Source organism: Otolemur garnettii, unplaced genomic scaffold (assembly GCF_000181295.1).
Source record: "Otolemur garnettii isolate 467f Iridium unplaced genomic scaffold, OtoGar3 scaffold00002, whole genome shotgun sequence".
NCBI classification, from domain to species: Eukaryota; Metazoa; Chordata; class Mammalia; order Primates; family Galagidae; genus Otolemur; species Otolemur garnettii.
Window position 1 is genome coordinate 22,531,563 of NW_003852397.1, and position 15,729 is coordinate 22,547,291.

A 15,729-nucleotide genomic window follows, 5' to 3' on the forward strand; every position below is an offset into this window, starting at 1 on the left:
TGTATGTATTTCTTAAGTCCCTCGTTTACAGCCTACTTAACAGCTAACTTTTATGGTATTGCTCTTTTACTTTATCTGAAATACACGCAGGCTGAAACTTTGTAAAGGCACATTCGTTTTTGTGCTTAAAATAGTCGTCTTGATAACTCTACAAACAGCTGCCTGCACAAAGTCAAGGCCGTTCGGACCACCACTCACCTGCAATGTACGACAATGGGGCCAGCACTGGGAGGATTGGATAACTTGACGCGGCGGATGAAGGAAAGAAGCCCCGTGGCGTGGTACGGGACTCCGTGGTCAGGCCAGCCCGTGAAGTGGAACTGTTTAACTTCACGAATTTCATTGTATCCCCTCTGTGCAGAGAAGGAAAGAAATGTTTTCAAAAGAACCCCCAATAAAGCCATTAAACACAATTATGAGTACAGATGTGATCGACAATACAAAAACATTTACCAAAGATCACACCTCTTTTAAAAAGGGATGCTGGCCTAACCTGGCCTAGGAGCTTACCTTTATTGTCAGGTAACTGCCAAAGAAAGAAAATTAGAAGTCTTACTGAGTTCTCTAAGTCTGGGTCAATTTTATTTACCTTGACAGCTTGTTTCAGACTGGGAATGACAACACATAAAATTATTAGGGGAAAGAAGGAAACGGGAAAGCTGAAACGCTGCCCTGCTGACCCCCGGCCCTGAGTTCTCAAGTGGTATATAAAAGCAGCTCTCCAGCTTCCCACCTCACAAAGAGATTTTAATGCCTTGCTTATCCATGTTGAAAATGGTTTTGAAGCAGAGCATGTAGGGATTTTCCAGGACAGTGCTACTCTAGATTGGTTTGTGAAAATAAACAGGCAGCTAAACTATTCTTCGGGCAAACCATTTTTCTTAGCTCTGTGAAATAATCCGGCACGCAGATTACTATTTATAGTAACAAAAATACAAACTGAAAGAAGTGAAGCATTCACTGTCCAGCTCTTTTCCTATTGGCTTAATTTGAGAGAACCCTGTAAAGTGTATTTCAAAGCAAACTGTGTATTTTCCTTCCCTTTTTTTTTTTTTTTTTTTAAAGAAGCCTATAGATTGGGGTAGCCCTGCTGGGAGGCTATACAGGAAATAATGCACAGAATACACAGTTGTAGCAAAAAGAGACGAAAAAAAAAAAACCCTACTATAATCTACATAATCTAATTCTACTGTGAGCCATCTGGGAAAACTCAACCTCACTTATTTAATCAATGATGGCAGAATCAAATAAATAAATAGAATTGAGGAAGTTTATCTTTAAAATCTATCTTATGTGGAGGAATAATAATCCCTTTTAGTTCCAGTCCCTAGCACAGTACATCACACAAAGCAGAGTTCAACAATTACCACAGTTCCAATGAAATCACTCAAATAGGAAAAAAAAAATCACTTTTTGCTACTTTTTAAATTTAATTCTTAGGAAGGTCATTAATTGATAGGTGATCTGATTTTAGTCAGTAACGTCATCTCTATATTAATCCTTTCACTAGAGTTGCTATATTGGCCTTGCTCCCTCTAGCCTTCTATTACACGTAGAGGACTTGCTCCTTTTAGTGAATTTTCATATTTGGCAATACATGTTTATAAGCCTTATTCTTTTTCTATATAATTTTTGGAGTAGTTTTCATATATGTGGTTAGAAAAAAAACCACTTAGAATTCCACTCTTTTCTAGTTCTGAATAACAAAAAGAAAAAGTTAAAGGTTAAACTCCAGTGATATTAATACCAAGTTTTCTCATATTCTGGGACGTGGTGGATGTCTCTATTCATTCAAATCTTATTTTGTCTCTTTCAATACCCGTTTGTGTTCTTATTCAACCAGGACCTGTTTCTTCCTGGTTACATGTATTCTGTTATCTGGGCATTTTTTGTTATTGTTATTACTTCTGCTTATGGCTGATGTTGAGAAAAGGTATAATCTATGAATAGTTATGTTGAATCAGCTACAAACGTTTATTATTTCCATTTGAAACTATTATTTCTAGTTTCCTTTATGTAAAATAATGTCAACTTTAAATAATTTTGTCTTTTCTAATAGTCACATTGTTTTTCCTTGTTGTCTTGTTTCATTTGCTGAAACTTCCAAAAATGTCAACTGCTAGTGAAAACTATTACCTACATCACAGTCCTGTTTCTAAAAGCAGTAACGGTCTTTTTATTAGTTTATTTCCATAAACTGATAGTCTTTAGTTTTTATTCCTTAACATGCAGGCTACCAGTTATAGTTAAATTACCTTTACTGCGTTTAGGAAATCTCCATATTTTCCTGATTAGAGTATTACTATGAAGATCTTCCAAATAAAATTAAATGCATTTCTATTAATAAAATCACATGGTTCTGTTCCTTTAATGTACTAACATAATGTCAGTTGTAGCAAATGAGATTTCCTACTAGATTTCCTGCTAGATTTCCTACTACAGTTGAAATAGTTTTACATTAGGAAACATCATGATTAGGGTGACCAGATTTTAACATCTGTAAGGCGGGACAGGAGCCGGGACGGGCAGGGCAGGGCAGGGCAGGGCCTGACAACAATGCAAACTTTGATAAGCAGTTCTCGATAATCACTTCTCAGCAATTATTTATTACAGTTTAACATTATAAAATTAACAAAAATAATATAAAACTCATATTTTGGCAAAATAGCCATATGGTGGCGAAAACCGTATATTCCCTTCTTGTTCTCCAGCCAGTTCGTGCATTCTTTCCAAAAATCAGAACTTTTTAAAAACACTGCAGCACGCTGAGAAGTGGGACTGTTCTGCCCAAATCGGGACATCAGGTCACTCTAATCATGATAGATCATGTGATATTTTCTTAATTCCCTATTAGAGTCAAATTTTCAATATCTTACTTTGAATTTTTACACTGTCTTGAATGAAAATGATTTGCAATGTGTGTACACAGACACACATTGTGGGAAGGAGAGGGAGAGAGAAGGATCTGGTTCTCTTATTGTTATGCTAACTTTTAAATTATATTTTGGTTTTAATGGTTTTCTATGACTTAAATACAGTAGAACCTCTATAGTTGCCCACCTCCCTACTTGACCACCTCCTTAAGTTGACCTAATTTCATAGGGCAGACACATACCATATGCACTTAATGGAAGTTTGTCATGTTGACCACCTCCATATGTTGACCAGTTTGTTACTGTCTCTTGGGTGGTTAAGTTACAGAGGTTCTCCTGTAGTTTGATTAACATAGACATTCACTATTTTTTAAAGCAGTGGTGCTCAACCTTCCTAATGCCGTGATCCTTGAATACAGATGATGTCATCACACTGGGTACTCATAAGTGGGCTTATCTGCATGTGGGTGGACCTGCCTGGAGACGAATGCAGGAGCTAGAGGAGTGGTGTCTCGGTTCCTAAAACCATCAGAAATATGTGTTTTCCGACCCCCATAGGGGTCATGACCCACAGGTTGAGAACTGCTGCTTGAAAGGATATAAAGAAACCTTAATCATAGTGTAATTTCAATGGCAAATTTTAACAATCATTCTATTTTCTGCTACCATCTGTTCAGGTTTCTAACTAATCTTGGGCCAATTTTTGAGAATTATTATTTGCTAGAAAAAAATCAGTGTCTTTAAAGACTATGTTTTTAAGTTTGTATATAGTATTTTTACAACTTTTTAAATATCAAGTGTATCTGCTGTTAAATCTCTGTGTTTTCTAATATTGTATAATTTGTTTTCATTTTACCTTACTTAGAATTGGTAGTGGTTTAGTTACTTTATTGATCTTTTCAAAGAACTAGCTTTTTGATGTTTTGATTGTGTTTATTTTTTATATTGATATTTAATTTTTCCTTTGTTTTAGTCTATTGATTTTTTTCCTGTTTTATAATTTTATAATTTTCACATGATTTCAGACTACCTTTCAAAATACAAATCACTTACAGTTACTCATTTTTCTTAGTGGATAACTTGAGGTCAATGTTGATATAAAATTGTTGATCTATATTAATTTTTATTTTGAGGCAGTCATTCATTTAAGATTTATTCAGGAGAGGAGTTGGTGTTTTCTAGGAGGCTAATTTGTGTATTCATTGGTTAATGATTTGTTCTTGTTTTCTAATGGATTTTGGAAACACCTTCATTTTTTTTCTATGTATTCAGGTTTGTTTTTTTCTTTTACAACAAAGTTCATGACTTAAAGACTGGAACAAAGTGAAGGAGACTGGATATTCCACAGTTTTTCTTTATATAATTACAGGATCTAGTTGTTCATTAAATCAAGGTTAACAAATTCTTTTTGAACTCTCCTGTATCATTGCTTATTTTTATATTACTTGAGTGGTCTAAGACATTTTCATACATATAGTTGTGATACCCATAATTATGTTGTATAATGCTACTTTCAAATAAATATTTCCTCTTATTATCATAGCATAGAATTACTTACAAATATCTTTTGTGAAATACTATGCAACTATTTCTCTATTGCTGGACCTTTATGTCTGGTTGCCCATAATTTTCTAATACTATAAATTAAGTCATTATATTTTATTTTATTTTTTAATTTTTTGGCTGGGTCTGAGTTTGAATCCGCCACCTCTTGCATATGGGGCCGGCATCCTACTCCTTTGAGGCACAGGTACCGCCTGTCACATCACTGTATTTTAAATAAATTCCTCAGGATAGATTCAAGACTCTGCAGTGGCTGCCTAACTCACTTTTTTTTTGAGATGGAGCCTCAAGCTATCCCCCTGGGTAGAGTGCCATGGCATCATGCTCACAGCAACCTCCAACTCCTGGGCTCAAGCGAGTCTCCTGCCTCAGCCTCCCAAGTAGCTGGGACTACAGGCACCCGCCACAACGCCTGGCCATTTTTTGGTTGCAGCCATCATTGTTGTGTGGCGGGCGGGCTGGGGATTCCAACCCGCCACCTTAGGTGTATGTGGCTGGCGCCTTAGCCGCTTGAGCAACAGGCGCCGAGCCCTAACTCACTTTTAATACCAGTTAAGATCCCTGTAATGGTCTACCAGGCTTCCCTTACCTGGCTTTGAGATTTCTTTTACTTCACTTCACGTCTTTCCCCTTACTTACCTCTCCTCTAACACTCTGGCCTCCGGGCTTGTTGTCTTACTGACAGGAATATACGTAAGTCCCTGGGCCTCTGACGTGACTCTACCCTCTGTCAGAAACATTCTTACCCTGGAAATAACCCACTACACCTCCACCTACTTTACTTACATTACTTTTTCAAGAACAAGTCCCTCCCTGATAATCCTTTTAAAACTATAAACCATTACTTTCCATCCCTAGTAATTTTCCCTATTTCCAGTGCCAACATTGTTCTTCATAGCACTTTTCATGATATAGGATCTTTTAGCTTATACATTTGTGTTGCTGACTCTCCTCCATAGATTATGTGATCCATGAGAGTAGAGATTTTAACGTGTGCCCCAAGGTTTAGAAACATGCCTACAGGTGAACTCTCAAATAAATATTTTGGGATGAATAAATGTATGAACAGATTTTATTGCATTATAGAAACAAAATTTAACAATGGTTTTAAGAGAAAAAGCATTTTTTATATAATTTTTTTCTTTTCTTTCTTTCTTTCTTTTTTCTTTTTTTGATACAGAGTCTCAAGCTGTAGCCCCAACTTGGGCTCAAGTGATCCTCTTGCCTCAGTTTTTCTATTTTTAGTAGAGACAGGGTCTTGCTTTTGCTCAGGCTGGTCTCGAACTTGTGAACTCAAGCAATCTACCTACCTCAGCCTCTCAGAGTGCTAGGATTACAGGCATGAGCTAGCACACTCAGCCAAAATACAATTTTGGTTTTTTTTATAGTAACTTTAGGATACTTACCCTTTCTAGGGTAAATGTCCGAACAACATATTCAGCAAGTGGTTCCATTTCTACACAAGTTACTTTGAAGTCACCATAAACTTCGGTATCATCAGGCCAGTATTTATAGCATTTAACCTAAATGACAAAAAGAGATAAGTAGATCTGAATATATAATACATAATAGCAGAGATGATTTAATTCTGGTGATAACTATTTAGGTCCTAATTAAACTAGAATTTAAAAATGTATAAATGAGAAAAAATATCTGTTACACAAGAAATAGACTTTGCATAGTCTCATAAAAAATACACAAGCCTGATCATGTGATTAGATTCTAGTATAAAAATCAAAGCTTATTTTATTACTCAAGGAAAAATCAAATAATTTTCTAGCCATTAGAGGCCTATTTAGTAGCATTCCCTTGAAATATAGTATATATTTTTTTAAATAATAGGATGATATACGATTTTAAGTTTGTTATATGTTGCTTCTCAACTATACTCATTTTTATGACAAAAACAAGAAAATCCTTTTTTTCTCTTACCCGGCCAACCTCAACTAAATTTGTAACCATCACAATGCAGGCGGACTGTTCTTGCCAGATCATTCTCCAGAAATCATATACTGTTTCATGAACTGGGCCTATGAAAAAATTAATTTCAACATTACATTATCAAAGGAATAGAAGAGTTAGTATGGAGTTTAATTAAGATAAGAGCCAGAGTAAACTAAATAAAAGAAAAATATAATTAACAGTCTAACACAAAATGTTATTGAAAGCACTTAAATTCAATTCCTATCTAAATTCACAGTATAGGCAAAAACATAGACATTTACAAGCTGCTTTTTTTCTCCCAATTCACCTCCTATACTTTCCAATTTAGAAGATAATAGCCCTAGGGGGTATCCCTGTCTGTCACTAGGTCCCTTTAATGCATCTTCAGTATATGTGAAAAATGGGAACTCTTATGCTACTAGCAACCAAACAGTGCTTATTACCAATTACATAATGCCCATCATTTATAAATAGCATGTTTATGGGTTAATGAAACATGTTCTTTCACGCAAGGACACATTCTAATTGGATGAACTTCTGTAAGCTGACCATCTAAACTGGTCAACAGAAAGAGGTGGTCAACATAAAGAACTAGGCTTACCGTACTGATATGTACTGAAGATGCACATCTGGTCTATGAACTAAGGTCAATTTAAGGAGGTGGGCAATGTAGGAAAGTGATCTACTACAGAGGTTCTACTATATTAGGACCTCCAAATGGCCAAAACATGTTGTGGGCTGTACTCTACTCAATACCGTAAAACTAGAATACTGTTCACCACCAGTGCTGATCTTTTAAACTGTAAAGAGTCTATGATTAAACTCTATTTCTCCAAAGATATGTGAAAACACTTACAAAATGACCTCAGTCAAAAGAGCAAACACAGCTTTTGTTTTCTTCTCCTTACATAAAATAGACGTGCACGTTTCTCTTCTGAAGGCCAGTAGTAAATCTGGGGAAATCACTAAATGTTTTCCTGTTTAGATACTTTATTCCCCAGGGTACTACTATGACAAGATTTTTCTACTTTCTTTTCATATTCTATGCAGAATAAACCTGACTAAATTCCCTCTAGTTTTTTGTTTTGTCTCAGTCTTTACTTGTCAAAAAAGTATTGGAAGACAGCATAACACCTCATTATAACAGTACTGGTCTTAGATGCTATTAACCTATGTAGCAAGAAGACAGTCACCTTGTATAAGATGAAACCTCTATTCTCTTTTGTCAAAAAATAAGTAATTCCTCTGCCCAGTATTCCTGACTAGTGCTCTGTGATACCTGGATAACAAGGACCAAACCACAGAAACTCCCAGCAGCTTTGTCTTTACTATTAATTAAAAACAGATCAACCTTAACTTTATATAAATTCTAGATAGATTTAAAAAAAACTGTACTTGGGCCACGCCTGTGGTTCAAAGGAGTAGGGCGTTGGCCCCATATGCCGGAGGTGGCAGGTTCCAGTCCTGGCCAAAAACTGGAAAAAAAAAGAATTGTACTATACAAATGAGTATTAGAAGAACTGTTTTTTTTTTTCCCCCCCAGTTAATTAGGATAAAATTGCAAAAAACACCATATGGGTGAATAAGTAGCTTTGTTTATTCTATAACATTTAACAAGGCAACATTTTACCTTGGGTTGCAATGTAGTGGCTGGGTCTCTGGTAGCCCTAAAATAAGAGAACAAATTGGTTATCCTTTTATTTCAGTATCAGAAAGAAATGAATGAAGGCATAAAAAGATGAAGACAACCACCTGTTAAGATTAAGTTATAGTAAAAAGTCTGTAAATGAGTAGTGAACACATAGCTCACTTCTCAAACCTATGCTATCTGAAAGGTAAGCATAAAACAAAAATTAAATAGGAAAAGTCTCTGATTCGAATATATATTGTATAACTGAGTTTGGATTGCTATGGAATAACCTCACAGATTTTGTTTGATTGATTTCGCTAAAATGTTTATGCCTTCATGGTCATCTTTAGTCATTTATTCCTGGTAAAAACTGTGTTTAAAACTACTAATTCCCATTCTATCATCCAAAAATACGACACACTGCATTACAAATGGACGAGGACGTATTAGAACCATAAAGAAAATAACAGAACATTCCAATGTTAGAGCTGGACAACGCATGTGTGCTTCAAATCAAAATCCTGCTGCGAGTTTCAGATCGTATTCCTGTCCTACAAAATGCTCAGAAATTATGTGCAATATTAATTTAACACACATAATTATAGGTACACACATATATAGGGAAAGAAGATTTTTTTTTAAATGCATCTTATCCTGAACAAAAGTTCAGTACTTTTTAATCCCTGTGTGCCAAAAGGCTTGTGCAGTTAAACATTTAATATTGTTTCCATAAAGAAACGATTGTTGATGAGGATAATTTGTTAATTGCTGTCAATTGGTTTGAACTTCAAGAGATCATGGAGTTGCAAAATGTAGATGATAGGATAGGTTTAAGTTCTGAATTTGTTGTGCATTTACCGAAGGGGTTTAGGTCTGCGGTATAATTTGTGCACATTTGGTATAGGCAACTCAATACACATATAAGTGCATGTGAACTGAGATCTCCCATCTAAAATTTCATACAGTGAACATTATGCTATTGTGATTTTGGAAGATTTCTATTTCTTAATGTATCGACATAGTATCATGTTTTATGGAAAAACTTCTTTTCAAGCTTTATGAGCATTTCATTTGTTCTCAGTGAAAAATATGCCAATTACAGAAGCATAGACTTATATCTTTTAAGAACAATAAAATAATGGGAGAGGGAAAATGATCATATTGTATAGTAATCAGCCAAAACACACTGGAGTCCTAAGAAAAAGATTGGAAAATAGTCTTCTTTAGAATCTAGTCCTACTGTGCACATCATAAAACTACTGCAACAGAGGTCCAGTGCTTGTCTTGGCAGAAAACCAAGGCTGAACTAAATAGGTAAGAACAATTATAAATTTGCCAGAGAACTGCTGATTTCTTTTAAAGAATGGACCATTAACTTAGTTTTCCATAATGATGAGGCTGATAAATTCAAATGTTGAATGAAAGATTATGATCACAAATTTAACGGATACACTCATATACTATACTTAATATAATTCAATAAATAAATAATTACAATTCACAAAATACCTATAAAGCATGAAATTAATAGATATGATGAAAATTATTTCCTATTTACAGAAATAAGAAAAAGTTGGGTCCTAAGTTTCATTTCTCTTACATATAAAAATATCTACATATATGCAGAAGTTCTTAATGCTTCCACTTTTCGTCTTATACCTATAAATGTTTTGAATAGATTCACTTCAGCACTCCTAGAATTGGATTCTTCAAAAATAGTTGAAGTGTAATGAGTGCCAAGTATGTGCTAAGCACTGGGCTAGAGGTTCAACTTGCATTTCTTCATTTAATTCTTACAACAAAACTATGAAGTTAGTACTACTGATATTGTCCCCACTGTAAAGAGGAGGAAACAGGCACATGGAGAAAAGTGACATTCCCAAGAGCTCCAGTGTGATTTGAGCCAAGTAGGATGACCTAATAGCCTGTTTTCCTTACGTGACTATACGATATTGCCTCCTTTACAATATTTCATGTATGATCATTATTTTTCCTTAAATAATTTGCAGGTAGATACGTATGTAATCAAAATTTAAGAACGTATGATCAAAACACTTTCATTTTTTGTGATTCGATATATATGTGTGAGATGTATATTTTACGATTGCGATTTGGTAATTATTTTGCCTGAGTAATTTTATGACTTTACAAGCCAATATCACACACCACAAAATAGTATCCCTATTCATTTTTAACATCCGAAGTCAAATGTAAAAACAAAAATTTCAGCAACACTAATACACATCATACTATCCAGCTTCTCACATATGTTTGGGGAAGGGTAAGAATAAAAGCCAGAAACAGAAATCATCAACAAATAAAACTCGAGTACATAAGAAACTGTCAAAGCTAAAAAGGGTCCTGTTTTTCTCAACAAGAAAAGGGAAGGAGGTAAAATAGATCTTTACACATGTAAAAAGCATTACAAAAAAATGAACATAGATGTACTGTATGAAGCTAATTAGGTGAAGCATGCAGAGATAACTAGTAGTGAGCATTAGTAATAACTGTAATTAAGAATATTTATATTAAATATTGACAATAGGGTGCTGTTATTTACATATAGTGGTACTTACATCCCTGTACAGCCAAATCTACAGCCCAAACCAAAGTCAGATGTGAAAGAAAGCACAACAACATCAGTGAGTACTAAGACGTAGAACAAGGAAAAGTGTACAGTTTGTTCTTTATTTTAAAAAGCTATCAATCACTTTATAGGCAATAACAAGCAAAAAGTTTATATAAAATAAGCCAGTAAAATGGACATCCTGAACTATAAACCTACTTACATCGATATAATTGGCATTGATGTAATCTGAAGATGGATCATCCTCGACGGGTTGCAAAATAACTCTGGAGTGATCGTCTAAAATGTTTAACGATAAAAAACAAGCTGTTAAATTTCCCCCCTTTTTAGAGACAGTGTCATTGGGCAGAGACCAAGTAATTCAGGGGTTGCTGATAGTCTATCTGCAGGACATTAACATCAAACTAGTCATTTGAAGAAAGATAAGAACCTTAATGAGCTCGTTACTGGTTACGATTATAATAGTCTGTGAATAAAGTTTTAGTAACTTGGGTCTCCATAGTTAGGCAGTTTTTAGGAGACAAGATACTGTCTGATAAATCATCATTTGAGTCATGGACTCACCTAAAGGACTGAACTTGCCTCTAATTTGGCTTCTTAGTCATGATTTTCAATGGATGGGATCCTTTTCCTCTGCACAGCAAATGAACCACAGAACTAGAAAGTGAATTTTGAATTCTTGCTCTCAACTTCTTATTCCCTGAGAGTCAAGGTTAAATTTTGATGTATTCATAAGATACTTTAAAATAATTTAAATTCCGATTAGAGCGGTCTAAGTAAATCAGCAGCTAGTTACAAGTTAAGCTACCTGCTACTTTCCTTACTGGTCCTGTGGTTCTGTATGATAATGTCTTTACTCATCCTGTATACATATAGTATAATGAAGACTTAATCAGGAAGGAGCCCCCAGTGATAAATAACATGGAGCCAAGGCAGTTCAGACACTGGCTCCATTAAGAGTTAAATATATGTGGAAAGAATGACATTCTAACCTTGAGCATGTTTGGTGGGAATGATACAGCCATTTACAACAGAAAAGCGCTTTCTTTTTCATTATCCCGATATTCTTAGCTATTTAATAACACCCATGTATTTATGTACAAACATGAAATCAAGCAGTAAGTTATCTCCACAGGGGGAAGAGTCTGAGTCAATTTAATTAATGAGGATGATGGCAATTTCAGAATCACTGTTAATAGCCAATGCTGTTTTAATATTAAATAGATTGCTTCATAAACAGATGTGCCACTGTTAGAGTCTCTTAAAGTTTAAAACCGTATAAGGAACTTGCTATTTATCTGTACATATAATACATACATTCACTAAGAATTGTATAAGAACTTACATGCAATGATGTTTCCATATCGGTTTTTTGATCTATTTTGATCTTTTTTAGCTACATCCCAAGATGCTGACTGCCCTTCAAAGAAGCTCTGGGGAAATAAATAAATAAATAAATAAGCAAGCAAGCAAGGAAGCAGACTGAATTTAATTCCTTTTTCAAAAATCACTTTATCTGTTTTGAAGATCTAAATAGCAAAAACCATTTTTTTTTTCAGAGAGGGAGTCCTAGACTAGTAAACAAGTTTCATTCTCAGACGTCAAAGCTGGTTTGTTAGGTTCATACTTGTTCATTTTGGACTGGATTGAGTTCAAAATAAAGACCAGAAATAACTTTAGAGCACAGAGACCTTGAAAGTATTTCAAATTTAAGATTGCTATATCTTTGTGAGATAGAGGTAGAAAAAGCATCATTCTTTTAAAAACATACTGAATAACAGTACATCAAAAACTAAAAATTTACTTTTATTGAGTATCATTTAAATGTGCATCCTTTAGCATTTATAACAGTAAAAAGAAAACCTGTTTCTCTCCATAATTATTCATTTAATCGTATGCAGGACATCACATTTCAGTTTCTTTGAAGATCATGGCTGAGTCTTTACAACAAGGGACCGTATGAAAATTAAAAAGAGTTCTCCCAGAATTTGGGAACAGATGAATTTTTTGATCGATTTAATTACTATATGCAGCAATTTAAAATATGAGTATAGACTTCTTTTTGCAGAAAAACTTAAACTTTGCTCAACACAGGAAATGGGGTCTTCAAAGAGCCATCAGTCTTTGAAGTGAGGTACATAGGAATACACATGAAACGAACAAAAAGAACTAGTTCTGCTAGAATATTCTAATTCCCCGCACTTATTTGGTTACCACGGTATCATGTTTCCGGGATATATCTAAAACGAATTTTCAAAACTCAAAGAAATCTTTCTTCACTCCCAAATAAAGGTATACAGGTAATTTGTAGATAAAAATGTAGGGTTTAAAAGATTCTTCATGGAGTTGGATGCACTTTGGATCGTCTTAAAAGCAACCTATTGCTTGCATTTTTTCACTTTACATGTGTGGGTACTGCGGTGTGTGACTAGGGCGTGACTGGCCTCCTTCCATGCCCAGACTAGCCTTTCTCAGTAAGTGGAGGACGGCAGGGCAATTTTCCCCTTTTGCTGTATTATGTTTATTTGGATTTTCAGTTTTAAATCACTTCCTTTGTACCATCAGTCCTGGTATTTTGGTTTGAGTAGGAAGGGGAAACAAAATTGAAAAAAGAATCTCCTACAGTCCTCTTTTGGTTTCTTAATGTGCTGTTTACCAGATTTGCGGTGTTCTATTTTTTCATCCCAGCCACCGGCAACCAGCAGCCAATAATCCCCGGGAATTAAACTGAGAGTGGCAAGTAGTACACTGAGAGCACAAAGCTTCGTCTGATTTCTCAATCAGAAGGTCAACAAGCAAACATAGAGAGATGTAACCTGCTACTTACGTCATTCAAATGACAGAAGCTATAATGGTACAACGGGAATCGAGGTATTTTGCCACTTCATTTTTGATTGGGGGGACAAAAGGCTTAAAAGTCTCTTACATGGGCATCGTTAAATTACACATTAAAAATTCTTATACCGAATTTGCATTTGGATATAGGCCAGGGATGTGCTCGCTGCTTTCTTTTCTGTCCTGTAGATACATTTGATTGTACATTCATAAACACTGGATTGGAGAGACTACAGAGAAGTTTACTTCTTTTTAAAAGGAGGAGAAATGTTAATCATAGTTAAAAATGAGAATCATAGTTAAAAATCAAATTCAATATAGTACTGAAGTTTTCACCTCGTATTCCTCTTTGAACCCATAGCTGTCTGATGTCTTCATCAGATTAATGTGCTGTAGTAAGTCAGCGACCCTGATGGCTGGGTGCAGCTGCCCCGTCTGGTAAGGGGATTCCGTCCCCTCGCACAGGTAGCGAGGGACGTCTAGAAGGCGGCTGGACTCTGCCGTAGCGCTGTGGTTCTCGTCTGGTAATTTTCAGATTCCAGAAGATTAAAAAAGAGACAAAGTTATCTTGTTTAATATATATTCATGCCAAAAAGATGTTAAGAACTTAAGATCTTTCTGATAAGAGGAGGAAGAGAAAGAACTGTCAGACGGTCTAGGCCTAGGGGAGCAGCTCCATGAAGACAAAGCTCCAGGTCTGAGGTCAGAGAAAGCCATGGTCAGCAGGACCTCAGGTGCTGAGAGACGCAGGGAGACATCAGAGCCACTTTTAAAAAGTATAAGTGGGAGATTTTACTGAGTTCTTATTTTTTCTTGCTTTTGCAATCAAAGCAGTATGAAGTTGTCAATCAACGAGATGTTTTCGCTGCCCGTTAAGTTGAACAAACTCCTTCCCACCCACATCCCAACCTCCCTCAGAAAGATACCCGACCCTGGCAACCATCCCCACAAACCTGCCCTTGCCTGGTGGCCCTACGGTGCTCTGCCACCTGGGGCTCCTTACCACAACACGCTCTGGACTGGGAACTGCAAGCATTCTACAAGATCACCCCAACTCCACTGTGTCTGGCAGCCAGGCTGCTCGTGCATTTATGTTCAATCACTGCCCCCTTGATTTATTATTACTGTTTTTATTGCAAATAGATTTTGAGTCCCCTGGCCACTGTGGAAGAGAAATCAGGGTATGTCTGTAGTAAAACGTGGGTATGTCCCCGGAATTCTTCCGTGGCCCACCCAGACTGAGTCATAAACCTCCTTCTCTATGTTCCCATGACTTCCTATTCTGCTGATTGTCCTTTCACTTGCCCCATATTTAATCACTTATTTACTTGTCTATTTTCTTCTCTTAGTTCTGTGGAGACAGAGTCACATTTTTCTTTTTATTCCTAATGCCTGGTACCTAGCAGTCACTCAATCAATATTTCAATGAATGAATTACTTGAAATCAATTGAAGCCCTGACCACCCCCGCATTTAAGTGTAGGCCTCATCCCAATTGTGTTCTTAGCCTAAAATGAAAAGAAACTTTCAATTCTCTTTCTGTCATAAGAAGAAAGAAAAGAACAAGAACATTTTGCCTATGAAGAATAAACAGTATTTTAATGACCAAAGTACTAATTGTTACAATTAGAAGCATGCTCATACTTATCACATTTAAACTTACCACTTCAAAAAAAAATAAATAAAAAACAAATGTTTTAAGGGGTGTTATTTAGAAAAGCATTATAACTGCCATACTCATTAACAGAAGAGAAAGTACACTTTTAGGGGAACTTTTGTTTTTAATGATAATGCATACTGTAGAAAATGATATTTAATTAACAGTTAAACATATTGCAAGTGCTGGTACATTTGCCTGTTCTATCACCAACTCTACAAATAGGATATGGCAAAAAATGAATTGTTGTCCCCATGATAAACATTTTTTCTTCCTGGAGAAGGAAAAAAAAAAAAAAGAACCCTACAATCAGATTTGTGTGCCTCTATAATTTCAGCTTGATTGCATTTATCTTTACTCGCGCTTATTAAGCTGAATGATTTTTTCAATTCTTCATTCACTCCTAAAAATGCCATATTTAATCTAAGAATCCCTGGTGGATTCTGCTGTGCCCTAACCACCCAAGTGAATGCGTGCCTTTGACTCAGGTTTTGCCCACCCCTCTACACGCAAACATTTGCCAGCAAACATGACTCCTGAGAGTTCTCGCTTCTTACTATAAAGAGAGAACTTACTATGAGATCACAATCAATTGATCTATCTTTGTCGAAATATTACAATCAACAGGCTAACATAAAGAA

At 35.6% G+C, this 15,729-nt stretch overlaps 1 protein-coding gene across 2 annotated transcripts in view; it reads right to left on the reverse strand.

The window, feature by feature from the left end:
* PTPRK (protein tyrosine phosphatase, receptor type K) overlaps positions 1-15,729 on the reverse strand; it is a 548,103-nt gene that overhangs the window by 15,759 nt on the left and 516,615 nt on the right. For both annotated transcript variants that reach the window (XM_003781656.3, XM_012806133.1), the window contains exons 16-22: positions 13,769-13,953; positions 11,943-12,030; positions 10,800-10,876; positions 8,011-8,047; positions 6,369-6,466; positions 5,843-5,959; positions 199-353 (exon numbers count right to left, since the gene is read on the reverse strand). In XM_003781656.3, coding sequence (XP_003781704.1) covers positions 199-353; positions 5,843-5,959; positions 6,369-6,466; positions 8,011-8,047; positions 10,800-10,876; positions 11,943-12,030; positions 13,769-13,953 — 757 coding nt within the window. The remainder of the gene's footprint in view (positions 1-198; positions 354-5,842; positions 5,960-6,368; positions 6,467-8,010; positions 8,048-10,799; positions 10,877-11,942; positions 12,031-13,768; positions 13,954-15,729) is intronic.